We start from the raw sequence: 27,509 nt of genomic DNA, 5'->3' as shown, positions 1-27,509 counted from the left end.
ACAATACTCAAAAGGCGCTGCTCAGTATGTGCACACAAAAAAAGCCTGAAGGAAGGGATGTCTCAAATATTACCTAGGTGATGTTTCGTAGAGTTTCTAACCAAACTGAAGCCTTGTTTAAGAATGACAATCATTAACCAAAATCTCTGACTGTGACATCTTCGTAGTTCGGTACTAATCATGTGTTGCATTTTAAGTTCATGTTTCTCATGTCTATTCACTAAATATGCCCTAATGAGTACGTCATTAGTGTACCTCTTACATATGACTTGGATCATGTCATTCTTGGTGCTTGATGACCTCCAATGGATGCACTTTGGGGGATGTGCATGTTAATATGATCGATCTCTGTCAAAGCTTGGGGCAATCGGTGTCAAAATTAATGTTTACCGTTGAGTCAGAACTGGGGAGAAAAGTATGCTGGTTCCTGGTGCTAGAACCAGTGTCACCTCATGTGACAAAGATTTCTGTCAAAGCCTGAGGCAATCGGTAAAATTAATGTTTAGCGTCAAGTCAGAATGGGGAGAAAAAGCATACTGGTTCCTGGTGCAAGGACCAGTATCACCTCACGGGGACAAAGAAAACGGCTGAACCAACACTCAAATACCACTGCTGACGTGTTGTTCTAATCTATGCAGTGATGTTGCTGATTGACTAAACAACGCCGCTGTACATAAGTACCCTTCCCATGGGACCTTGTTACCACATTACAATCACACCTTTGATACAGCCCTGAGGTTTGTGTGTTGGGGGAAATGACAGCTCATCTCTCAACTGTACAAATGTACAAAATGCCAAAGGACCATGACAATGAAGAGGTCTTACGATTTGGCTTTCTTCTTCTTGGGTGTGATGCCGGCCACTGGAGGCTTTCCCACTACCTTGGTGGGGCTGTGAGGGGCTTCAGTCCCTGTCTCCATATCTGCAGCTAGGTCCACTTCAGCTGGGCTTGTTGTGGGGTTGGCTGGGTTGGAACCTGATATTTGTAGGTCTAGTCAAGGCCAACAAAACATTAAAATTTACAATCAAATACAGGATCTTGACAAATGGAACATTGGACAAATCTGTGGGACCTTGTTACACTGGGTAGTTGGAAGCAACCCAACTGCAGGGTTGGAGTCAGTGGGAGGTACAGTAGTCCCTTATGTCAATTCAAGATCTCAGGGTGACTGGATGACTCCAACTCCATGACATAATTCGTCGCATATCTGACAAACCGACAAATATAAAATATCACTGTTTTTGAGAAAAATACAGTTTCAGTTAAGCAGTTATTACATGCTCGTTTTTGATATTCAATTCAACCCTCTTTTCATCTCTGTGTATAAAAGATATGAATTGGTATTTGAAATCATTTCCTGATCTGTATTTTTGGCTCTATAAGCAATACTTTAAATACTGCTGTCAAACCTATTCATTAGTTTGTGAGGTAAAATCTGAAAATCTCCAGAACAGTCGATTCACTGGTTCGTCAGACATGAGACAAATTTGACATTGGGATACTTTCTTCGACCTGCCAAGACAACTTACTTTCATAACTGTTGTGTGCTATTGCTGTAAGGTTGGTTTCTAGTAGAGTCAGAATGCTGATATTCTTACCTGTTAGACCTGCTGCTGTGTTATTTTCCATCTCCAGATGTCTCAACTTATCCCGCTGTCTCTGTTCAGCCCTCTGCCTTGCTCTTTCTCTTTCCTCTTCCTTAGCCTTGCGATAGGCCTCCTTACGTTCCTCCTCCAAGGCCCGGTTGCGTGCCTCCCTCTTCTCCTCGGCCTCTTTCCTCCTCTTGGCCTTCTCCTCAAGTATGCGCCGCCTCTCTTCCCTCTCCGCCTCCAGGGCCCGCCTCTTGGCCTCTCGCTCCTCTTCCGCCGCCTTCCGCTGGGCCTCACGCTCCTCCTCCATGGCCTGGCGGCGCTCTGCCTCCATGGTCCGACGTCGCTCCTCCCTCTCCTGCTGGGCTTTCTCCCGTAAGGCCTGTACCTCGGCTTGGCGCTGCTCCAATTCCTTCTTCTGTGCCAGCTGCCTCTCCACCATCTTGTCCTGGAGTGCTCTGGACATGGCTATGTTATATGCATCCTGTCAAGAGGGGAAATAAGATTGCTCAATGTGTTTGTTAAACTCCTGCATGATTCCATGACATTACCAGAAGAAAATACAAGTATGAAAAGTTCCATGTTTATGTCATTATTCCTTTATAAATGCTTGTTACTTTAGGATGTATTTCAATAAAGCTTGAGTCGGGTCCCTTTTAACCAAAAAACTTACACCAAGCTATGTTATCCATGAAGCATTCAACATGTTCAAAGTTGAGAATGCCCCTCCCCCCCAAAAGAAGAAAAACCTACAACATCAAAAAAAAATAAAAATGCTTGAGGACCGTCTTCAAAATCCATATTTTCTGGCATTTATTTGGCAGTTTATGAAATAAACTCGTCACTTTCGTAATAAACATAACAGCTGACTAACACTGTTAATCTCCTCTTAAAACACCAAAAGTAAAGGTAATGAAAATTACCTTTTCACATCTCTTTGCTTTATAAAATACATACATGTACATGTGCTGCTCAGGTGTAACATACACTGGATATGTACATGGGCTGGTATCGATAGCCTTGTCTACATACAGTGAACTCCGGCTAAGTCGGCACTCTCGGGACTCAAGAAATTATGACGATTTATGCAAATGCCGACTTGTGCTGTAAGTCATCATTTTGCTGACTTACACGTACATATGTACATGTACATGTTTTACCAATGTAAATGTACATTATGATTCCTTGCGCTAATTCAATGACCTTGATTTACCCTTGTTTATTTCTACCTCCACGGTCGATCCCAGCAAATTCATTCTCGATTATTATCCTCAGGGGTTGCAAATTTGATAATTGATTATGTGCCCCTAAGGATGAAACAAGGACAACAAGCCACTTGCATATCACATCATGACTTGACAGTGCAGTACGTACATGGTATGATACAGAAAACATACACTCATCTGTACACGCATTGGTTAAGTTTGTTCAATAAGGCAGACCCCCAAAATGGACAGAGCGCATGCATGTACATGTAGCACCAGAGGGGTTACTGGTATTGATGTACTCATGCTGGCTGATTATCAACCAGGGCCTGTGCTGCTAATAAACAGACATCAGTCAAGCAGTGTGGGACTTGCCAACTGACACTTCTTGGCAACCACAGCAAGGAAACTGATACTGAAGCACTATTTTTTTTTTAATGCTGACTTACACAAAGAAATTTTTGTGGTTTTGTGGAAAAGGGACCGAGAAAAACATGCTGACTTATACGAAATGACGACTTATAAATGCCAGACTTAGAAATGAAATTTTCAATGGAAATGCATTACAGACGATCGGGACTTTTGTCAAAAGGCTGACTTAGATGATATGTTGAGCTACGCTATGCTGACTTAGTCAGAGTTTACTGTATTTCACTCTTTCTATAAATTGCACGACTCAAGAATTTTTTCACAGCAAGTCACATTTAACAATTTCAATTTATTAAATCCAATGAAAAAATATTGCTTCATCAACGCAGGTGACATTTCCCTTTTTTAAGAATTCACGATTAAAAATCAATAAAAGTTAATATGGGTAGTTATTTATTGCAGCTCAAGGCTACTGGCAGCTTTGCCTGCTGGTGATAAATGAGGTCTGTTGCATCAACAGGATGGAGACCACAGCTCCCATTTCTCTTGCTAGACTTCAATTTGCTCCAGGCAGCTTTGTTTTGACATCTGATGGATGTTTGTTATGATTCCATTTGCCTCTGGGCACAAGTCCAAATATTATTATAAAATGTGGGTAATTCCAGAAATTAAGGGTCCTTTTTTGTGTTCCTGTCACATCTGACATATGATTTGTAAGTTCAGAACACATTTTCTTAATTCCAAGAGTGATGAATTAATGCGAATTACCTGCCAAACAAATGGCGATAGTTTGAAATCAATTTCGATGATATCTCCATGTCAAATAACAAAGGTGACAAAAATGTCACACTTTTGGACCCCTAATTTCTGGGATTACCCATATAGCATTCGAAATCCTTTCTGTTTTGGAGACAGCTGAAATGTGCAATGGAGGAAAAGAGACTGGCGAAAGAAACAACCAGCTCAGAAAAAAAGTGTGAAAAGGTGCATCAGGCATTTACAGCTATTATTAGAATACATTCTTAGTGCTGTTTGACCCTTGTTTTCCTGCAAAAAGTGGGACATGTGTGCCCTTGTAAATTCAGGGGTGAGATTGACCAATAATAAAAATGGCTGAAAACAGCTGAAAAAAGGTATTAAGAAACCGAGCTGTGAAAATCTCCTATACTTTTGAACACAGCCAGTGAGGAAAAAAAGCTGAAATCCAAAACAAAAAAAGCTGAAATCAGCTGAAAAGCTGAGAAATCTCTCCCGTGTAGACTAATGCTGAGAATTCATGCAGACTAATCCGGGGTGACGCCAATTTACTGCAGGTGCAAACACACACTCACATGGTGTTCTTTACACGACACAATTCTTTGTTGGTGGAAGCGGCATGTGACGCATGCACATATGTGAGCATTATGTTTATTTCAAAATTGGAATTGGGAATCCAGAATTGGCTTTTGAAATAATACAGGCATCTTTTCTGCATTACTGACACAATGGAGAGTTCTACTGAATTTATTATAGCCATCATTCGTTTCCTGTATTTCTGCATCATTTTTTCTGACCACGCATATGACTTGGTAATTTTGACTATGGCACTGAACAACAAGATGCACAAAATCAGTGTAAAATAGCTTTACATTTTTCAGATACACATTGTTATCAGTGAGAAAACTGTTTCTCTTTTATCTTTTCCAAATTAAACCCAATATCAGCCAATGACTCCAGCTACTGGCATTTCTCCTATAAATTGTCCAAGGCAAGGACAAGGTTACTTCAAACAGTACATAACAGCTGAAAAGATGGGCAAATTTCAAAGCATTGTCAGCTAAAATTTATTCCAAAGTTTACCATTCCCCTGATGAATTTCCCTGTCTTTTGAACATGCCTTGCTATTGCTTAGAAAGTCAAGCTCATGCTGTAAATTTTGTATGCTACTCCAAGCAGCTCTTCAATGTAACATCAGGCACACTTTGTATTGCATGCATGACAGTATTTCACAAAACTGACCATAAAATTCACAAAATTGTAGCGAAGCCAACCAAGTTAAATATACAAACAAGGCCTTTTTGTTGTTAAAGCATACTGGAGTTTTTCCCAATTTTTACAAATTTATTCTGTTAAATATGGGAACTGAGGGAATTGATTGGAAAAACAAGCACAAACCTCTTCCCCGTTTTCCACTTGGCCATCGCTCTCAGGCGAACTGGAGTTCCGTGTGTAATGGCGACCTTTGACCCCACCCTCCTTGGCGTCACTCTTCTTCCTCAAGTTGGACGTTGGTGAGGCGTCTGAGCCAGTGTTCTTGCCGTTGAAAACATCTGCAACGACACCAGACTGAGGTTTAGAGCAATATTTCTCACCAACTCACTCAAGTTCACACGAGTGCACCTGTCTGCTGTTTTAGGACTATCACATCCCTGGCTCCATGGATATACCCACATACAAGTAAATGCACACATGTACATACATATATTTCTAATTCTATCCAACCTTCGTGACCTGTTACCTGTGTGATGTAATCATGAACATTTTAAGCGTCTGTACCAGCTACATGTACATGACACAAACATTGTCCTCATCACAGTAACAGTAACTGTGATGACATTACACATGACATGTACAAGTACCGGTATATCTTACAGTCCTCTCCTGTTTAAAGTGGATTCAGGCTGTGTATTACCAAATCTTATGTACACGTACCAGTACGTACATGTGCATATTGCATACGTGTACATGTGCTTGTACAATGTACATGTACATATGCATGTACATGTACATATGCATGTACATGTACATGTACCTCATTAGAGCGGCAGTTTTTACTCAGATCTCAGCTGTCCAATGGCAGCTTTTGTTTTTAATTTGGTAACGGTACATGATTTTATCTCCAGACTTCAAATATACCGGTACATGTACCTGCATCTTTCATGTTTTATTTGAATCAACTTTTTTTCTGAGAGACAGTTCTTTAAAACACAAGGACTATGAGTAATTAACGGTGGTCCCAAAGAACCAATGTATGATACCAATTGAGACCTGGATTGGTGAAATCATCACTGTGTCCAGATCAACCGCAAGCACTCACAGAATTGTACCAATGAATGGCTAAATGTCAAATCATAAATGAAGCAAAATTTGACAATTCTTAATGAGAAAATGCACAATGCTCAAAACATACATGTATATGATGATGTAATTTTTTTTTTAAAGACAACGATATCTGTGATTGGCATATACATGTACACGTACACCATGTGAAGAGTGGTCCTGGATACCTGTAATGTCACTGGTCTAGAATGGTCATGTTCCAAGTCTTGGCAATCAACATTTGTACTGTACATGTATATATAGTCCTGCCAATTTTAGCATATGGCCAACCTGTTTGGCACCTTTACACTGCAATACTTGTAAATAAAATTAAAAATGTGCAGTATCGTGCCACCAGGATGATACTTAAACGTCTTAACTGGTCTTCCCTTAACTCAAGACCAAGGTTTTTAGTGATTAGTTACGGTACGCAATGAAAACATTGTATGCGATATTGTCAGGCAGTACATCTCGGTGAACAGTCGGCATGCTGGCAATGTAAGGTTCAACCACCTCAGAGCTCGTACACAGAGACTTCACTGTTCTGCGGTGGACACTTTCCCACGATATTGGGATGAACTCTCTGATTCACTGAGGTCTGGGGTGGTTGAGCTTTCATTTCAGAAGTGGGCCAACTTGCTGAGATGTGACATCCATGAATTGGACGGTGCGTGTTTGTTTAGTGATGATTAGTTTTACTTTTTATTCCTTTTTTTAGGTGCTTCACAGTTTACTCATAATTTTTTACTGCTGATTCATCCTGGATTATCTTGTTTGCTATCTCCCTTTTGGTTCCTTCTATTTGGTTCCTACATTTTTTCTTGTTCTTGTGTTCTGCGTTAGTAACTTCTTGACTGTTTTTTAATAATTTTTCTTTTAACGTGTAATGTAATTTTTCTTAATTGTGTACTGTGTAATCGTTTAATTTTTTGCTGGTATTAAACAAATATAGTACTCTTTTAACTTTTTTCTTGTAGCTATCATTTTGTTAATAAAATGTTAGTTTTCTTTTCAAGATGGCTGTAAAAATCTATTTTGTTTTATAACAGATATAAATTATTTTATTGCCAGTGGAGTTGGAGGCCCTTAGGTCACAGTTTTAAGTAAACGTTTTCAACTCCAGGCATATGCCACTGGTTAATCAGTTTGAATTGTGTATTGTACTGTTCTGTATTACACTGTCCATTTTGTACAGCTTAACCACTTCGTGCTGGGGCATTTTTCAACGTTGATGATGCTAGGCCGGCATGACTATCATTTTTTTCCGTTTTCAAAATCCTTCAAAAATTCATCATTCCATTTAACGGTCGTTTATAGCCACACAAAGTAATCTTTAGGCACTACTCTAAGTTGGCAGGTGACCTTCATCGATGCCCGAGTATTTCAGCTGGTGTTACAAACCAATGGCCAATCTCACACATTGTGACCCTCAGCCACAATAACGATTTTTGAGTGACTGGCAGGACATTCAATCATTTTGCATCACAAGTGGGAACTGCAAATAAATGAAAAAGCTGCAGACCCTTGAAAGCCCAGACATGAAACTTTTTAAAAAATTAAAATGTAACGCAATTTAAATACATGAGTACATGCACATATGATACTTGGGGAAGTCGGTGGCGCATAAGCCCAACGTAACAATAAAAGTGTCCTCCGATTTCTCTTATACATGTACATGAAGTTACTCATCTGGTATGTGCGAGACAAAGTCTCAAAAGCATGTCAACTAGAAGAAAGGTTGGTAACAAAAACCATTTAAATCTGTAATGAACCTCACTCAGCGAGCCATTAGGAGCACCAGGCTTGTTATGTTGTTTTGAAATATTTGGACAGAAATTGGCTGGTCCAAAAACAGATGGCCTAAAATACCCCCTTCTTCCTAATTACATGTAGATTTGCAGCTGCAATGCTGCAAAATGGGATCTTTTATCTGTCAAGCACAATATGTTGCTGTAAATTATAAACATTTAAATGTACATGTACAAAGTACATGTACTTCAAAGCATCTTACAATCATTGTACTTTGGGTGAATTTGAAAGTAGATTCCTCAACCAAAGGATTTGCATCAGCCACAGGCGACGAGTGTTTCAAACAGACGAGCTGGTTGGTTTGAACCTGGGTTGTGGTATACATGTACACAACAAAATTATAGGGAATATCCCTACAAATGTCATCCTAGATTTACATGTACATGTAAAATTGTTGTTTACTACAACTGATGCAGGGTGATGTTGTGAAGGCAGTGATGCTGAAAACAACATCAACAGAGAGGAAGGCCAGATCTTCACAATATACATGTATTTCAAGTATGAATACTTTTCATTTTCCAACTTTAGAGCATTTTCTTATATACATATATTTACCAAAAAAATGGGGTACAAAGGTGTCAGTCTGTTACCATAGCAACAAGTCTCCTGATCCTTACAAACGTCTCTGATGTGCATGGAGGGACACTTCAACCAAAGAAACAGCATCAGACTTTAGGTCTTATTACTACTTATTACCACCATCTGATAGAACAGGATAAACTGTGAAAATCCCTCCAATCTGTCAGTCTGTTACCAACTGAATTACACAACACTAGCTACCATGGCTACCATGGTTACTAGGACTGAAACAAACTGACAGTACAAAATTAGTGAAATGACAAACAGATATTCACCCATCTTCAAACAAAGTAAGAGATATATTATTTTGTACAACTACACAGCGGAAGGATCTGTGATCACCCTGAGTTTCCCTACCAGCTTACAGGTGTGCAATTAAAATTGGTACTACATTTTTGCATCCCAATTAACATCTTTAGCCTTTACTTGTTTTGGCCTACATTCTGCTAACAGATTCTGGCAGCTGTGAATGGCATTGCGCCATCATTGTTAGTAGCTAGAGAGAAGGGCAGTCACAGTACATGTAGCTTACTTTTGCCGATGACGATGGCCAAGTCCTCCCTGGCACTGTTGTTCTGATCACTGACATCTATTCCTCCTGTGTGGTGCAACGAAGCCATGGAAAGAGGCGACAGCAAAGGACCTATGGTACACAGAACATGAACAGAAATCCATTTCTCATTGCATAGGATTCTTTTATGTGTACAGTCTGAGTGCTCTACTAGGGACACAAAACACATGCGGACAACAGTACTCTGCCTCAGAAATGTACCAACTTTTACAAAAGGTTTATTCCATCATTGCCTGATTAACCCGAACACTCCTCAGTCCTCCAACAGGTGAAGGATTGAGGAGGGTTAGGGTTAAGTTTTAAGTCGGATGAATATTCTGTTGGGGAAACAGACTGGGTCCGTTTGAGAGCTACTGGTACAGTTGAGCTGTTCCCAAAATCCCTGGTAAACTTGAATGTAGAGAGTAAATACACCCAAGAATGAAGATTTAAAATGAGTAGGACTATGAGCGTTTGATCAGTAAAAGGGAACGAAAAACACAAAAAATTTTTCCAGTAATTCCAATGTTTTGCTTTTACAATGCTCAGCAAGCAAACCTTCATTCCCAAACATTCATTTCAAGCCATACACGGAACCCTACATATTTTGCCTTGTCTCTGAGGTTATGGATAATGATTCATGCGATGAATCAATTACCGTGCACAAAACCCCAGAAGACAATCACAAGATCTGCAGTCTGAATTCAAGTCACAAGCTACTCCAATGAACTGCAACTAAACTGTCATTGTTCACCCTGTTACTTGTGAATGGTCTTGCAAAGGGTCTTGTGACGGTCATGACTATAGCACTGATGCATCACAACAAAAGTATATAATCTACACTTATATTGAACTTATAGGTAACTTTTGCCACTTCTCTCTGGACAATTTCTTTCGCGAACACATGAATCAATACATAAATGAAGAGCAGAGATATTCTACATGCACAAAGAACAAGACAAGGCATACTGACCTTTTTGTTGGCGCCTTCTCTCCTGTCCATTCTGTGCTTTGTGGGCATGTGTTGGGATGGGCGGGGAGCTGGTCCGGTTGCTGCCATAGCCCTGGCCGACGATGCTGACATCTGAGGTGGGCTTGTGGCGGAAGGTCACACCAGACGACGGGCTGTACTCAAAGGGGATGGCGTCTGGGCTGTCCTCGGGCCGGTCCAGGGAGTTTCGGCGGCTGCCTTTGCCTGATGAAGACCTGGCCATCCTGGGCTTTGTGCTGAAGGGAACATCAGAGTTGGCCTTCAGCCTGTGTGGAGAATGAATGATGCCAATGTTAATATGACATGCCCCATCATGAGACAGCACAAGAAGGTAATATTATACATGTACATACATGTATAAAGCGAGTTTATGAGCGCACTGGAAGGAATTATTTCATGAGGTGAAAAACTGAATGCTGTATTCAACAAGGTGAAGCTCAGTGGAACAGAACATTCAATACATCACCAAGCCATACTAGGACTGTCGAGTCAGATTAACAACAAAATGAAAAACATGAAATGTTCAGCAGGTCTTACTAACAGCAACCTTTTTATATGATAAGGTAATGTTAAGCATCCTTTTTTCTGGGTTGATTAATTTTGGTTTCAATTCATTCAATCTGCGAACATTCAAAGTCACCTAATGTCTTGTAGCAAATGACAACTACTTCATAATGGCCTTCATTATTACAAGAACACAGACATTCTCTTAACTTTCTCAAAAGGAAACGACGGTGTGGAAAATGAAATTAACAACTCTTATCACATGCACAGCAGACAGATGTAAGCTGGATTAGTCCTTGCCTGAAAAAAAAATGATTGCAATGCGCACCAAAAACACGAACGGCACAACCTTGCTTAAGCCAATCAACCCAATTCATTTCTTGTCTTGGACAAAGGAGAGACTGCTTTGAACTAACGATATCCATACACGCACAGGGGCATGTATGGTGGGCGTACTTGGAAACACAATACCATTCATTTTCAGAGTAATATTAGCATTGATAATGCTAGGTCAGTTGGTGTCAATCTCTGCCAGTCTCCCTTGTGCCCTGTAAAGGGCATTCAACAGACCTTACTCACGTAGAAGCCATTTTCTTAAATTGTGCTCCCTGAATCTGTCATATTCAGTGCAACCTGGTGGGAGGTGCCAAGCTATTTCGAGGTCCGAACCTCACTTTCAGTTTTTGTTTAAATGTGGCTTAAAATGTTGAGATTTAATTAATCACAAATTTTGAATTATTCAAAATGAAAAACTGGCATTACTTTGCAATGAACTTCGATTTCATTGCTAATATTTTTACTCTCAGGTTCCAAAATGAAAAGTTAACCTCACTTTCAATTGGAGACACATGCATGTCAATACAGTCTATCGCTGGCTGAGCGATCTTCATGTACATGTACACTAAAAGCATACTGATCAGGACGGGATGAAGGAATGGTTCTAAACAATATGATATCCTTGGGGTGAGTACCAGTACATGAACACAAATGCAAACACGGCTTTAATGAGAGCTCTCATTTGTCAACTTTGTGTATTAAAAGGAAGAAAAAATTAACAGATTTCCATGTTCATCCCACTCAAAGTAGTCAGTTGCTGAATGATACGTTAAATGGAGGTTTCCGTTTTAGCAAAGAGCTACTGGTACATATTAATTTCGTAACCATCTGTTTGAATGACATAGCCGCGCATCACTTAATCTTGGAAACTGACATCTTCCGCAACTGGTGGCTGCCCTACAAATCACTCACCCTTTCTTCTTAGAGACAGGATACCTCTCCAGCGAATCCTCCATCTTGCTGCTGTTCATGGTGGAGAACATACTGAAGAAGCCGCTTTCGTCCAAGGGGGAGACTGTTGAAGACAGGTTATTATTGGACTGGCAGTGTCTGTCCAGGTCGCGAGATGCTAGCTTCTCCGCTCTCTTCTTGGCTGCACTGCTCCGTACATTTTGCAAGGAACTTAACTGGGATGGGGAAAAATGTTTAATTTAAAAGCTTCCCATGCTACACAAGTATCTAGCAAAAACAAACAGTAGTGCTCACTCTTGGTTCTTCATTTGGAAAGTTTTACATGAGGGATAATAAAACGGATATCGTAACAGTTATAAAAAGGTTTCGTTTGGATTTAAGCTTCAGGGTAGTGTCATTCCAACAGACAGACACAGTGGCAACATTTTTACCTTTGTAATATACATTGTGTCGGTGCACAAACATTTGCACTTAAACACAATAAATGAAAAAAAATGGTCTTGTGCACTTGCATCCACAAAGCCATCTCTGAACACCCTTTCACTTCCTGAAAGCAACAACTGATCCAACACATCCTCCAGCTAGTCATTCACTTAAACACTCAATTTAAAATGCATCTCGCATGCACTGAAAAAACACACATGCCCCATACAAACGGAATAACCAAGACAATAATGCAGAGCTTCCCTGGTTGAAGCCAACTTGCAGCTTCACACTTCAGCTGCAAGACACTGAAGTGATCCCATGGCCTCGGATGATGTCAATCAAGGTTTTCCCCCAGTCAGTAATGAAATCACTGGCTGGTTCAATTGCCCGAAGATACAATGTACTTTCTAACTTATAAGCGACTGCATTTGTAGACACCTGCAAAGTGATGGCAGACGGCACTTCTAAAGCAGATCTGACTAGTGTACATGTATACAAATTTTATACACAGACATTTCAAAAACCGAACGTGTACCAGTACATGTAGGCAGGAGAGTACATGTTCAGGTAGGCCTATACACAATGAAATTGAAAATGGACTTTAGGTCTTTAACTGTGGAACAAGATTCATTACAAGATACATGTACATGTATGTAGACAAATGCAGACAAATTACCTGAACATCTGTTCGGAATGTTTGAAAAAAATTCTTGATCACAACATACTGGTACCGCTATATTCCTTCTTGGTGGTACTGCATTTTGCTTTATGGAAAAAAAAATGCATGTACAGGTACCGGGTACATTAGTGGAATTTTCTTAATGACTCAACCACAAGCACCAACTACATGCAGGTACAAGTATCCAGTGGTAATTTCCAATGTAATGTAATTTACTATGAACACCTCTTGCTATTAAACTGCCTATGTACTAAAAGAAAGTTTTAAGAAAACTTAAGAAGCTCTATGTTTTAAGAAACTTAAAAAGAAATGTGTCTCTATGTTTTAAGAAACTTAACACATAGAGAAAATGTACATGGAACATTGAATTTGTTTCATTTCGAGAAATTCTTCATTTCTGAAGCTGAAAAGTGACCTAACCTTCCAATGAGACTTCTGGTCAGCTACATTTTACATAGGAGGGCAACATGACAACCTTCAACGGCACGTTAGTTTACTTACAAAAAAATTGCCTACAACATGCATGTACAAAGAGAATATTATGTTTATCTGACCAACCTGTGTGAAGACATTGAGATGCCATCTTTTGGTTTAATTTCTGTTTATTTCATTGAGTTTTTACTTTTATTTAATTCTGTTCATCCAACGATACATTCAGGACAAATTACAGGAGGAAGTGACAATTATAAAAAGACAATCAAGAAATGTTCAGATTTAGAGGTGGGAGGAAAAACCCTGGATTACTCAGGGATGAGATTCTTGGTAAATGAAAAAAGCTGAAATTTGTGAGCGCCCAGCACGAAGCCCTTTACGGCAAGCAGGCCCCAGGAAATTTTTCAACTTTAGATGATTTGTGGTGCAATCTAATGCTAGGCCCCTCTGGGACACATTTTACAACAGAAACATTTGTGAAAGTCCATACTCTGAAAAACCTGGCCTAACCTGTTTACTATTTGTAAACTTGATATGTGTTATACATGTAAAGACCCACCACATCGTTTTGTTCATCACTTATGGTTTGTCATGTGCTTCAAAATACATGTTGATTATGTTCACGTATACATGCACCTAATAGACGATAATTCGTTTTTCCATGTGTAGAGTTCGCTGTTGTATTTCAACGATTCTCCATGTGCTGTTAAGGAATTTTTGCCCCACAAAGCGTAATTAATTTCTAACATTACATCACACTACAGCCTTACCAGGTTTTGCCAATTTTCAAATAGATTTGGACAAGAACACTAATCCTATTTTGGCCTCAACCCACTCCCATCGCCAGGAATTTTGATCCCTTTGTCAATGAGCTTCACTTTTCCTTCTTCTTGAGGAAGATGTCTTTACAGGCAGACATGATGATGGAAACAACACACACAACGGTACGTTTTTCTGTGATAACACACAGAAAGTATTCAGGGTTCCAGGCGCAGTGGCTTTGCGTCGCATGAAAAGTGGAAAAGTCATTAGCTTATATGAGGATACATGTACGTCATGAAAATAGGCCTATCAAAGCGATTGTCACAACTGACAGTTACCTGGAAACAAACACATTTCCTACAGAGATGGTTATTGGTCAGCACTGGTTTTGGTGAGCCAATGGAATGTGTTGCTTTATCTTACCGGTATCTCCCAATTCTAGCCTGGTACTGGTTCGGATCTGTGTGTAGGTTGACAGTGTGTGCCTAAACTACACATGAACGTACAAAATTTGTGCCCTTCGTGGTCAACATGATTTTAATATTCTGAGGACAAAATAAAAATTACGTGACACATGGAAAGCAAGTAACGAGAAATGCAATTTCATCTTATTTCACAACAAATTGAGGCTCAATAATATCATATCTGATACCTGGAAGTTGAAAATTATCTTGATGAAACGGGTCGGAAAAGTTTAAAATATCGGAATTTCTAAGTCGACAATCGCCGTATCCAACAGTCCAAAAAGGTGGAACTTATTTGCAAAAGCAAATTTTGAAAGTCCCAAAAGCGGAATAATCTTATCCCTGATGTTACGATCCCAGTTGATCCAAATCCTTTTGTGTCTCCCTGAAAAGGTACGTGTGGAATTTACGCATGTTCCAAAAAAAAAAACCTATAAAAGACTCCGTAGTCATTGATTTCGCTCTCAGTCAGTGCCTATATGCTTTAAGTATGTGCGTTCCGAAATAGCCGGCGTTGGGTCAGCACCTCCTCGTCGTCTTCTCCTCTTTACCGCTGGACCGTGGCCAAGGCTAACACCGCTGAGGGACCGTGGGCCCTGGAGTGTCATGGCTCCATGTGGAAGCCGAATCTCGGGGATCGACACGGACCTACATGTACCTGTCTGAACTGGGCTGTTATGGCGCGGAGTGTGGAGGTGCTTGGCCCGACGACCACGCTCTTTTAGCCATGGCACTGACTGGGCGGGGCCTAATTTTCTTCCTCTCTTGTGTTGAGGTAATTATACTCGGTGGAATATAATTTGCCTCTTTGCGTATTAATATGCTTTTTTTATGCTGGGCTGTGCTAATGTAAATAATTTGCTTATATGCTTTTGACTGTTCAAATTCACGGTGTTCTTGCATGAGAAGTTTAAGTTGCAGCAAACCACTAGATCTACATGTACTTTGTTTTAATTTACTGCTTTGCTGATTTAAGTTTATAATTAAATGTTATTCCAAATTAGTTTCTTTATTGTTCTTTGCTTGTATTTTTAGTGTCCTGGTTCCCGTCTTTTGATTTTTCTTCTGCCGTGCGTTCTCCGCACGTAACACTGATTAATATTCAAGGAAAGCCCATGGGATCAAGCAAGTTCTGAGAACCCAATTCACCAGCTGACCTAAGAATGCAGGTGAGATTTGAACCCAGGTTGCAGAGGTGGAAGGGGAAGAAAGAGCTACATGCACCTGTACTGTGCCACGCTGACCCTCTGTAATTTTAGGAGTCAAAGTCTCTGTTGCTCAACAATTGTGGCTACTGCTGTTACAGTATGACATAAGCAAAAAGGGCAAACTGAAATTAAGGGTGTCCTGGGGCTTTGTACCAGTAGATTTGCTGTTGGGTTATTTTCGCCGACTGGCTGCTGCAGTACTTACTTACTTACCAACAAACCAAACAACAAACACAAACAATTTACAAAGAGAAAAACACTGTAAGAAACAGAAATTCTAGCAACCCTTAATGCCGAAGGTGCAGTGACAGTGAAGCCCTAGCCGGAGATCACATCACTGTTTTCCTTTGAAATGCAGTATAGCATAGACACAAAAAATGACCATAAATCTTGAGAAAAGACATGAGAATGAAAAGATGGAACTGAGGTTTAAGCTAGTCACAAAGGTGCTTTTCAAGGAGAAAAAAACATCCTGCTCCATGGCCCCTCAATACTGACTTATCACAGCAGATGAGCGGATAACATCTGAGTACCTTCAGGCCCAAACACTCTCCTCTGCTCATTCCCAGCTGCCCTCTGTGGCCTTTCTTAATCAAAGTGCATGGTTGAGCAACTTCTCAGTGCTTACATATACACAATGCTGGTGCATTATCAGACATGAACATGAGCCTACAAGGTGATAAGCCTCCACAGGCCAGTCACATGCAATTTGAGACTGTGAGATGTTAACAAGATGTGAACTTCTGCATGAGCTATGCAACACTAGCAGAGCCACAGGATATGTGCAAAATTTGGCCAGCTTTAGACTTTCACATCTTTAAGTACATGTACTTCACAACCGATCAATTTCACATTAATTGTCACAACACATTATTTCTTTGAAAAAAAAAGAGGAAGTCACAGAAACTTTGACAAAAATTATCCAAAATCACATCGTAATCCTGGAACAGAAAGTGGATAACAGCATTAAAGAGTGACGAAGCAGTACAGACCTTTTCTACCCCACATGACTATATGTAAACAATACCACCACATGTGGACAGCCTTAGCCACAGTGATCGCATATATTCCTTTGGGCAGCTTCAACCATGCGCACATGTGAACACTGCATGCTTGACTAATTTATCTTGAACAGGTAGATTACCACCACAACACTATGCACTCATTACATTACACGATCGCCACATCAAACTTTTGTTGTACTTAATTCAAAATCGGCTTTTAATTTGGTTTGGTGCAACTCTAGAATGCCTGTCGGAAACATGTGTTAAGTTAACCCAACCGTAACTTCCAAGACACTTTTCCTAGGGACCATCCGCAATCCTCCAAAATCTTTCACTAAGCAGGAAACAACTGATACACTCTTTGCACCTTTAAAAAACCTCCATCTTTAAGGAACATCATGCTCTGTGGATAGCGACTGGGCGGGATTTCCTTCAAAATCTCCCGAAGGCTTTGGAAGACACTAATGGACTAGGGTTAAGTTAAAAAAAAGAAAGAAAGGAAGAATCATTTTCATTTCAATCCCTTTCTCATTTGAGAGAGAAATGTGCTGTAAGGGAAACTTACGTCTGGCTCACTGTCTTCGTCTGACAATTCAAAGTCATCAGCATACAGATCCAAATCTTCGATGTCGTCCATGCCCTTGTAAGCCTGGTTCCGGTCCAATGGGTCCAAAATGGTCCGCCCCTGTCCCCTCCGCCCGGCTGATCGTGCCAGAGTAGGCTTGAGGGGAATGGGAGATGCCATGGCAGCACCCTTGGATTTCTTGGGTTCGTATTCTGGGGACCAGTCTGGGAGATTTGGCGGATCTGGGAGAATGAGAACATCGGAGAGAGGGAGAGAGGAATGAAAGGTGCACAAAAACTGATGCTCAACAAAAAACACTCAGCTCAAAACTATTTTTGAGATTACTAAAAACCAACCAATTCCCCCATCTGTTTCTGCAGCTTTATAGCGGCATTTACTATAAAACTGCACAACTCACTCAACCCTCCCCTTTCCAAACCAACACAAATCTCACTTTGAAAATCAATAGCACAGCAACCAAAGTACTACACCTTTACCAACCAGAGTATTGTGTCTAGGAAAATAAAATATACTCATGTTAAAATGGAAATATGGTCATGTTACACCTATTTTTGGATGCAATTTTGAAGATGTTTCATCAAGGGTAAAGTTCAGAGAAGCCTGTGTGTATTAGGTTCTCATTAATTTCAAATGGAAAAGGGAATGCATTGCTTATGCATACTTGTCGTTGAAAACCTTTTTTTTGCTGAAATAATGGGCAATGTTTATAAAATATACATTAAATAGGCCGCTTTGACAAATGGTGCATACACAGTCAAACTAATCAGCGGTCCATGTACTGTATACATAGCATGCTATATGTACACATGTACTTTCATCAAATGCTCAACAAATCACCTTGGCGAGGCTAGAATATACATGTACACGTACATGTACAATACCATGCAAAGTACATGTAGTAGATATTCCTAAAAGCTTGACTAAAACTGTAAAAAAATCAGAACTGATAAAAATACCTACACTGTTTGCTCCTTATTTAAAAAAAAAGCTGTGAATTGTTTTTGAGAGCTGTTGTTGAATATTGTCAATCGTCATACCTCTGTCTCGGATACTGTCCGTTTATTGGCCCAGAACAATCACACGACAGGCAATACATGTATATCCACATATCATACCGGTACTCACTGGGAGATATCTCTTTCTGCCGACAGTGCGTGCACAGGTACGCACGCGAGACAGAAGAGCTTTGGAAAGTTTCAGAGTGAACATTTCTACTCCTTTAGTCAGTTTTGCATGGTACCACACGTTTTGTGCATACATGTACATGTAGGCTACCAGGGAATTTGATCAATGATTGCACTCGTATAACAGACTTGTTCCCGTCCCCGCTGCATTTACATGTAAGGTAATGTGGGGAATGCTAACCAGACTACACATACTCACTGGTAACCGCCCTAGTTTCATATTAAAGATTACGCAATTAAAGAAAGTGAGGGAACAGTGCACTTGCAGACGATGTCCTTTACTATACTTATATCCAGAAGATGGATATGACAAAAAAAATTGTTGACTGCTCTGGTGTGGGATATGATGTTTTGAACATAGCACCCTCGGCTTTACCTCAGGTTGCTTTGCGTCCCTGGGGTGTTCAAAACATCATATCCTACACCACAGCAGTCAACAATTGTTAAATGTCACATTCATATATTGCAATGTTGCAATGTTGCAATTTTGTAATGTCATGGTGCCTAGTCAATCAGCTGTGTGTACATGTTGCATGGCAGCAAGTATAATGTAATTCCTCCATGAGGGTGCACGCTCGGTGCTTATTTTTCTGACGTTTTCCAGCTAAAATGGTAGAAGTAGTGTCCACAACCAGACAATTGTAGCAGATCAGATTCAAGTTCCTCCACTGTGGGCAACTTTCCCAAGGCCGACGGAGCTTGTGGTGCGCAACCATACCAATATTCGACACGGATGTGGTGGGCGGTGGTCCCCAATTCTGAAGCTAACACCTGGCCCAAGATCGCCTCCCATTGACTGAATGGTAGGACTGTAGTTGCATGCATTGTTGGTTTGATTTTCACAAGAGTCCTCTGTGCATCAAAAGAGGTGGTTTTCTGCCAGATTAGTACCTTTGCTAGTTGTGGTTAATGTGACATCACACCTTGCCAAAAATAGTTCAGGTCCAAATCTGTTGTAAGTTCCTACTTTGCAGCATGTAAGTATATTTCCCATTCTTGTAGAAGTGAGTCTTGGGGGTTGTCCAAGCCTCGTAGAGAGCTGTATTTCTCAAGTTCTTGTGGCATGGTTCCAACTTGACACGGATCAAGAATGTGACACTTTCTGTAGAACTCCAACACATCAGCATTATTAGTATGCTTGGAAAGCTTCTCAAATGCCCGTTGGAAGCTTGAATGAAACTCATTGATGGCTTCATCCTTTCTTTTCTTGTCCAGTTTAGAAAGGTAAGTGTCAGTTATCTCAACAAACAGAACCTTGGCTGATCCTTGCATCAGGTAAGTTGAATCTACAATGTTGTACATCTCTGGTGCAAATAGCTCATTGCCTTCTAGTTTGTTGAGTGTACTGTATCTTTGGAGCACACTGTGTGATGAAGTTCAGTTTCTGTGCCAAGGATTCTCTACTTTTTTTTGTCTAGGGCATTTCTCAACCTAACAACATTACCGGCAGTGCTAGTTTCCTCTCGGACAAAAAAGATGCATACACATCAAGATGGGTGTGGTGATACCGCATGGCTTGATACCATGTACCCCATCGTGTGACACATGGTTCTGGTGAAAGAGTTTTTGACACATTCTCAGGCAAATTCATTTTGGACATGTGCTCCAAGTAATGTCGTTTTCTAGCTGGTCGCCGTTTGAAAATGTTCTTGATGTCATTGACAAACACCTCCACCTCACGATAATATTCGCCCCTCACAAGATCTTCCCCACTAAGCTCAAGATGTGAGCCATGCAGCCAACATGTACACGATTTGGCAGAACATGTTTCAGAATGTTAAAAGCTGCCTTGCAGTATGGAGCATTGTCTGTTTATGAGCACACATTATCCTACTCGACACAAACATTGGTCAGCACCTTCAACACTGTTTGACTTGGTGTCCTGGCGTTGCACAACATCCACAAGATAAAGTTTGTCCAAGTGAGCCACAACATTCAGCATACTCTTATCCCTGTGATCTGTAGTATCATCTACAATCACACTTATCACTTTCCCCTCTAGTTCCTCTTTGACAACATCAACACGAGTCTTGAACACATGGGGCAAATAAGTCGTTTGAATATTATTAACAGTTGTTAACGATCCTTCCTGATTGCAGTGCTTCTTGAAAAAGGGTTTTATTTGCTTAACCTTTTCCAAAGGAATGTTGGCTGTTGTCATTATTCAAACAAAGTCTTCTTGAAATTTCCCATGCTTCTGCACAGAAGTGCTTGCTGCCATCCCAGTTAGCACCTCCTGTAGCTGCCTTTGCTTCAACATGCTTTTTAATTTCAAGTAGTCAAGACTGTGTCACGTTTTTTCCACTCCACAGTAAATGTATGTAAACTTGCAGAAACTACAAAACAGTTTGTCCCCGTCAGCATAATAGTAACTCTTAAATTCTTAAAATAATTCCCCCTAATTTGGAACTCTGTTTCACTTCTTTTGGCATTTTGATAGCAAGCAGGCTGAACTAAAACAATCCAACGATGAATTAAAATGTTTACAATGCACTGAAATTCAAAGTTCACGCAGACACCGTACTGCCAGTACTTACATGTACAATGTCAACTCAAAATATGCACGCAGCTTGCATCAGGAAGCACATTTATCCGAAATTCGAAAATACATGTACATGTAGTCTGAATAAAAATCTGAGTGACAGTGCAATAAATCCACTCCAAAAAATAACAATCCCGTCAAAGTCCAAAACGATGCAATCGCACCTAGTACGAAGAAAACTTTCAGCCAATAGAAACATATTTCCTCGCTTCGTCGTTTCGCATGCTTTGTTGTTTACTCTTGCATGCAGGCCATTGAAGGGTTCAGGTAAAATTAGGTTCAGGCACCAGACGAACAACTGTTGCGTGTACCAGCATATGTACATGTACAGTGTGCACACATGCACGCGCACCACGCACGCACCATGCTACTGTGATCTTGGACTGGTCCCCATCCCTATTGATTTATTTATAAGCCGTGAGACGTCTGGGCACTACTGTATGTAGGGAACGGGGACCAGTGTGATCTCTGCGGTGCGGAGTCAGAGGAATCAATACTGATTTCTGCAAAATCACACTCACTCTACAAAAATGTTGCTCCATTAAGGCACAAGAAGTAAACAAAGATAGTGTGCCACATTAGGGTTTAATTATGTACTTTGCATGGATTTTTAAGTCTTCATTAACAAGGCAATTCATTTTTTTGGAGAATTACAACTCTGTTTGAGCTGAGCTTAAACTGTGCTGCAAGAAATAGATGAACACTTACCTGCTCTTTGGTTGACCTTTTTCTTGCCCTTTGACCCTTCGTCTGGCAGGAAGTGGGACTCCGGCCAGGAGTTGGACAGGCTCTTCCGGTAACCTCTGGACCCTACTCCCACCGTCCCATTCTCCCTCAGGGTGCCAGATCCAAAGGAGGACACGTACTTGTCTGTGGGTGGCAGCCGAGCTTCGGGGTCGTCAGAGTCCTGCCTGATGCTCGGACGCTTCCTGAGGATGGTAGCAGGGCTGCCAGCAAAAGGATCATGACCACCTATACATAGGCCAACACATGGAAGAAAATGAAAAGTCTTTTAACCAACAAATTCAAAACCTTTTGCACTAGCTCCCAGTGATCATGTCCCTCAAAGCCCCATGCAGTTTCAAGGTAAATGTCAGAGGCCTTGACTAGTCAGAAAGCTATCCCTGTACATTAAATTAACAGCCAACCTTCAGTGAATTGAAACAAACACTCACTAGCCGAACACTTAAAGTGTCATACCTACATGTAATTCATATGCGCTGACACTGAAATATTAACAGTCAAGTGTTTCTGGTCAACAAATGGTCTTCCTTGTGGCACTGACAATGTACTGTACATGTAGGTCTCTGTCAACAAACTGTCTCTCAGAGGAAAAAAATATTCACATGGCAATATGAGCATTTACTTGATAGATTTTAACTTCAAGTTACAGAAGAGTGCCACTGCAAAGCATACTGGTACCGGTACATATACATGCAAGTACTCAAGATTTCCTTCAGAACAATGAAATCGGAAATACCGTAACACCATGGCTGATTCAGCTTAATTTTTTAATGTCAGTCAAAACAAGGGTTTGTTTGTAGTTCTCTGTTGTTTTTATTGTGTTTTTGTTTTGTTTGTCTAATGACATTTCTAATGATGAAACATCGAAATAATAAAAACAGACGGGTTTGGTTTTGCAAAAAGGAGGTATTTGCCCCAGTAATAGCTATTGGTAATGCCAATATGTCAGATATCTTTGTCAAGTTGAAGGTTGATTTCTAAAATTTCATCAAGTCAGAAGTAGATTTGTTTCCCAAGTAATGTATCAAAAAAGTGGGACTCAATTTTGACTCAACAAATGAAGTAATGACACTGGCCGTACATGCACATTAGCTCCTATAATCTATTGTTTTCTTGAAGTGTAATGGGTGTTTGTCAATGTGCGTGTACACGTACAGTACACTGTAAATGCGCTAACCTTACATACTTAGTGTGGACTTGTGAACAAAAGATGTCCATACAATGCAGGAAAGGAAGACGTTCTGTGGACTTACACATTTCCACAGGACGTTTCCCCTTCTCTGAAAAAGAAGTTTAGAGGCATTTTGGGGTTGGGGGGTCATCTGTCATAAAAGGAAGTGGAATAGTCAAGGAAACCTGAAAATTATGTTCCCAGTTCAAGAAAAACAAGTATTTTCACTAAGTTTTATTAACTGCATGAAAAGAAGGAATGTCCACACTAGGTACATTTTTGTAAGGTAAGTGTGTGCCTACAGAGTTTCTCTCTTGAGTTTGTCACAAGATCTACTGTACATGTACACGTAATTAACCTGATGTGACCAAGGATTTCTTCAATTGGCAAGTTTTCTTTGGGACATAAATGTACCTGTAACAGCCCAATGATACATGTACATGTAGACTGGGCGGAGTAGGTAAAAATGTGTACGCTAGGGGAAAGCAAATGTATCAAACTTTAAAAGTTAGCCAGAATTTTTTGTAAAGGTGATGACGTACATGTGCAAATAGGTGTGTACTGGTACATGTACATGCATGTCTTGTGAAGAAAATAACCTTAAATACTCCCATTTTTCCAAAATTCCTAGATTTTGGTTACATACACATATCCTCACACATGCACAGGTTTCAAATTGTCTTCTGAGTGTAAACAAAGGAAAACTTCAGTTTGCCATTCAGCTCTGTAACAAAATGGAATAAATCATGAAAGCTGGACGCTGTTATCAGTTTATGTCACGTAACGATAGGAGTACCAGGGATTCAGCTACAATGTACATGTACAAGTACATGTGCATGTCAACAAACAGTCCTCACAAAATGATAATGCCTAAATGTAGTGAGACACTACTCACAGTGACAGATGCAGTGAGTGTCCTATGGTTCATGTACATGTACATGAAGTTCCAGTAATTTGACAGCTAATGTTCATCATGTACCACTCTCTTCATTTGAACAGAAATCCGTCACTTGTGCAGTGGGAAAACAACTTGGACTGCCATTTATGTTGACCATTCCAAATCCTCCCAGTAAGTTTGATAACACGGGCCAACCCATCGTAATTAAAAACGTGTACAGCGGCATCCGCGAGTAAGTACCTTTTTAGGGTCGAGGCCTCGTGAGTCCCTCGAAACAAAATGCCTCCCCTCGAAGAATTTCTATGGAGGGAGAACGAGCCAGTGTCGAGGAAAAACAGGGGAGTTCAGGGGAGAGTCAAGAACAATCGTGTGGTTTTGGGTGAAGGCAAAACTGCGAGGGGTCACCCAGGCGTGAAGCTGACCCGTATCGCACACGCCTCTGACCACTGCCCAATCATGGATGCTGCGCACAGCGGACAGGAGACGAGCATTAATTAACCATTATTTGTTGCACAATTTACTTTCAGCTGGGGTTTTAGGGGCGATCATCTTTTTGCAGGGTAAAATACTGTGTCAGAATACTTTTGACATGAAACATGTACATATGTACAGTATGGACAGGGGTTTATTGGCTGGCAAATTTTTCCAGCTTCTAGAATATTGTGCTCTACAATGTTCCGGTACATGTACCATGTTCATTGTGTACTCTAGATGTTACATTCAGGTATGGGTTCAGGTGGTTACATGTACATGTAAGTTCGCAAAATGTGTATCAAACTTTAAAAACAATAGTACTACACTACTGACTTAACAACTTCTGAGAACACGTACATGTACGGTACTGGTACATTGTAAATGTACCTGTATACGTAACAAATTCCTGTTTATAACAAAGTACTGTAATTTGTCTGGTCCCTGCAACTTTGTTATGAGAGTCAACTGCAAGTAGTTTGTTGTTATATATCATGAAAATGTAAATCTGCTTTTACAAAATCTGATCATTTTATTTCCCAATCTCTCTGCTGGCTCCAAGATACAGGTGAAAACTTCATAATGGAACAACTGTTAAAGTGACAGTACATGTACATGGGTAATTCCAGGAATTAGGGGTCTAAAAGTGTGACATTTTTGTGTCCCTGTTATATCTGACTTTTGTTATTTGATGTGGAAATCACTGGAATTGATTTCAAACTATTACTTTTTGTTAGATACTGGTATATGTACGTGTTGGTAATTTGCATTAATTCATCACTCTTGAAAATTAGAAACTGTGTTCTGACGTGTCTGAACTTACAAAATCATATGTCAGATGTGACAGGGACACTAAAAAAAATGGACCCCTAATTTCTGGAATTACCCACAATGCAAACAACCCGACACCAGTCGGTAATCTGATGCATAATATGACTCTGAAAGTTTTAGGTTTCAAAAGAAAATTTGACCATGACAATGACGTGCAGTGGAAGGGATGGGGACAAGGGAGTGTTGTGTACATGTATGTGGTTTAGTAGAGTTATGAATCCACACTTCACACTCAGGCAAGAGAATCAGTAGCTTTGTCTGAGCCATTTACCAAAATGGTTGTCGTCCTCAGGCTTGCTGTCCTCCTTGATGCGCCAGGGACTCCAATCTGGGAGCCGAGCAGTGCAGAGAAAAAGTATGGGCTTCATACAGTATACATGTACATGTATGTTATTCTTAAAAAACGTAATATTTAAAATATAAGTTTATTACAGACCAGTGCATTTAAGCATCTTGTCAAGGTTAATCAATATTAATCAGTCTTATCAATATTAAAGGTCAGTGATATTAACAGTTACACGTACCTGTACCATATTAACTTAGTAGCTCAGAAATCTGAAAACCAGCTATTTAAACCAGCCATTTAATTTTTTTTTTTTTGTCTGGGAAAAATAATGTTGAGAACACTTTTAGTCCTCTTTACCACTTGCCCTTTCATGATTAAACCATGTACAAGAATTAACTTGTGGGTTAAATGCCGAACCAGATTCATTCAAATGGCCAAGAAACATATTCTAACACATTCTCAAGGTTAACTTGTAGACTGCAGCAGAATGGGAAGACTGCATGCAATAAACGCATGGAGAAAATGCTGTTTACAGTCTGTATCAGGTCCTGGGACTCTTAACACGTTTAAGAGCAACCTTAAGAGGAAGTGTTCTGTACATGTACAATGTGAACAACAGATAAATGGATGCAGCCTGCTTATGAACGCTGTATCACCCACGCTCCGATGACAACTGGCAAGCAAGATCTTTATCAGCCGTGACATTCTTTTTCGTTTTATGGCTTTGTGTCGAAACAAGTCCTCCCTGCAGGTTCTCGACTCCAGCACAATGCCACTTAACAAAAACATACACATCAGGCTTGGGGAATTTCTGTGTGTTTGTCTGCCAATTTCAATTTCTGTCAGTGACTTGAAGTATCCAATTAATATACTGAAACTTCGCTCCATCCACATTAAGCCAATTTAATAGTTAACAGGGGGTGAAATTAGATAAATGTGTAGAAGGAGCTCAGACATCATTAGCGTTTTGTGCGTCAGTTATTAAGATCAGATGAGATGACATGTGAGTGTATCAAACAAATAATGTAAATGCCTGATGTCTAGCCATTATTGTCCTCTCTGAGTGGAGATTGCACAGGAAAAATAAGCTTACCTCTCTCAGTGGCTGGTGCACTCAAGCTCCCTTGCTGGTCATCATGAGGGCTCCCTCGTGAGCCCGGGTAGGCAGCCAATGACTGCCTCTTCAGTTTATCAAGATGGATTTGACGATAAGAGCCGGCCATTCCGTAGTCTAGGAGAGATAAGATCAGGCAATCAGGATGCTGATATGGCAACATGTGATGATACACGTACCTACATGTATACTTCAGCATGAAGCATTGCTGGAGAGGTACATGTAGAGTCCCTCCATGGTAACCGCTTAGCTGCACACTATTATTGTGAATTGTCTACATGTACATGTACATTGATGGATGGGAACTTACTGGTGTCTGGGGATGCATCTGTGGGTGCTATCTGTAGGCTGAGCGGGCGGCGCCGGTCCTGGGGGGCCATGTCTGTTGTCTCCTCCACGCTGTCCCAAGTGTTGCGCGCTTTGATTGGTGGCGGTTTCTCTTCATCACGCTTCTTCTACAATATAAAGCATACGGACAAATGTACACACTTCAGTGCATTGAAAGATCACTGGAGAAAAACTCAAGTTAATTTTGTTTGTGAAGCCTGGCCCTAATTAATTTCAGACAAGATACGGTACATGTACATGTAGATGTAGATTTTGTTTTTATCAGGCAAGCCCTTGTTTAGTATATTTTTTAAATGGATCTTTTATGCTCACTCTCACAAAAACCATAAGTTCAATGATTTGTTACATTTAATAAGGATATGCATTGCACACATGTATGAACAAATCTTAGGAAAATGTTACCGGTATGATCAAAAGTGATGACAGTTTGAACTGA

At 40.4% G+C, this 27,509-nt stretch overlaps 1 protein-coding gene across 2 annotated transcripts in view; it reads right to left on the bottom strand.

Moving 5' to 3' along the window:
• The window catches only part of LOC110979473 (TOG array regulator of axonemal microtubules protein 1-like), a 55,657-nt gene that overhangs the window by 14,589 nt on the left and 13,559 nt on the right, over positions 1-27,509 (bottom strand). The window contains exons 2-12 of one of the 2 annotated variants that reach the window (XM_022235291.2): positions 27,036-27,180; positions 26,705-26,842; positions 25,597-25,653; positions 21,919-22,182; positions 17,464-17,705; positions 11,924-12,138; positions 10,154-10,437; positions 9,163-9,273; positions 5,319-5,473; positions 1,600-2,074; positions 826-991 (exon numbers count right to left, since the gene is read on the bottom strand). In XM_022235291.2, the coding sequence (XP_022090983.2) occupies positions 826-991; positions 1,600-2,074; positions 5,319-5,473; positions 9,163-9,273; positions 10,154-10,437; positions 11,924-12,138; positions 17,464-17,705; positions 21,919-22,182; positions 25,597-25,653; positions 26,705-26,842; positions 27,036-27,180 (2,252 nt within the window). The remainder of the gene's footprint in view (positions 1-825; positions 992-1,599; positions 2,075-5,318; positions 5,474-9,162; positions 9,274-10,153; positions 10,438-11,923; positions 12,139-17,463; positions 17,706-21,918; positions 22,183-25,596; positions 25,654-26,704; positions 26,843-27,035; positions 27,181-27,509) is intronic. The other variant, XM_022235292.2, reaches the window with a different exon arrangement.

The sequence above is a fragment of the Acanthaster planci genome, linkage group LG01 (genome assembly GCF_054643075.1).
Source record: "Acanthaster planci isolate LZ-2023a linkage group LG01, COTS_SCS, whole genome shotgun sequence".
Taxonomy (NCBI): Eukaryota; Metazoa; Echinodermata; class Asteroidea; order Valvatida; family Acanthasteridae; genus Acanthaster; species Acanthaster planci.
The sequence above is the reverse complement of the archived record's forward strand: the minus strand, read 5'-3'. Positions and strand labels throughout refer to the sequence as shown.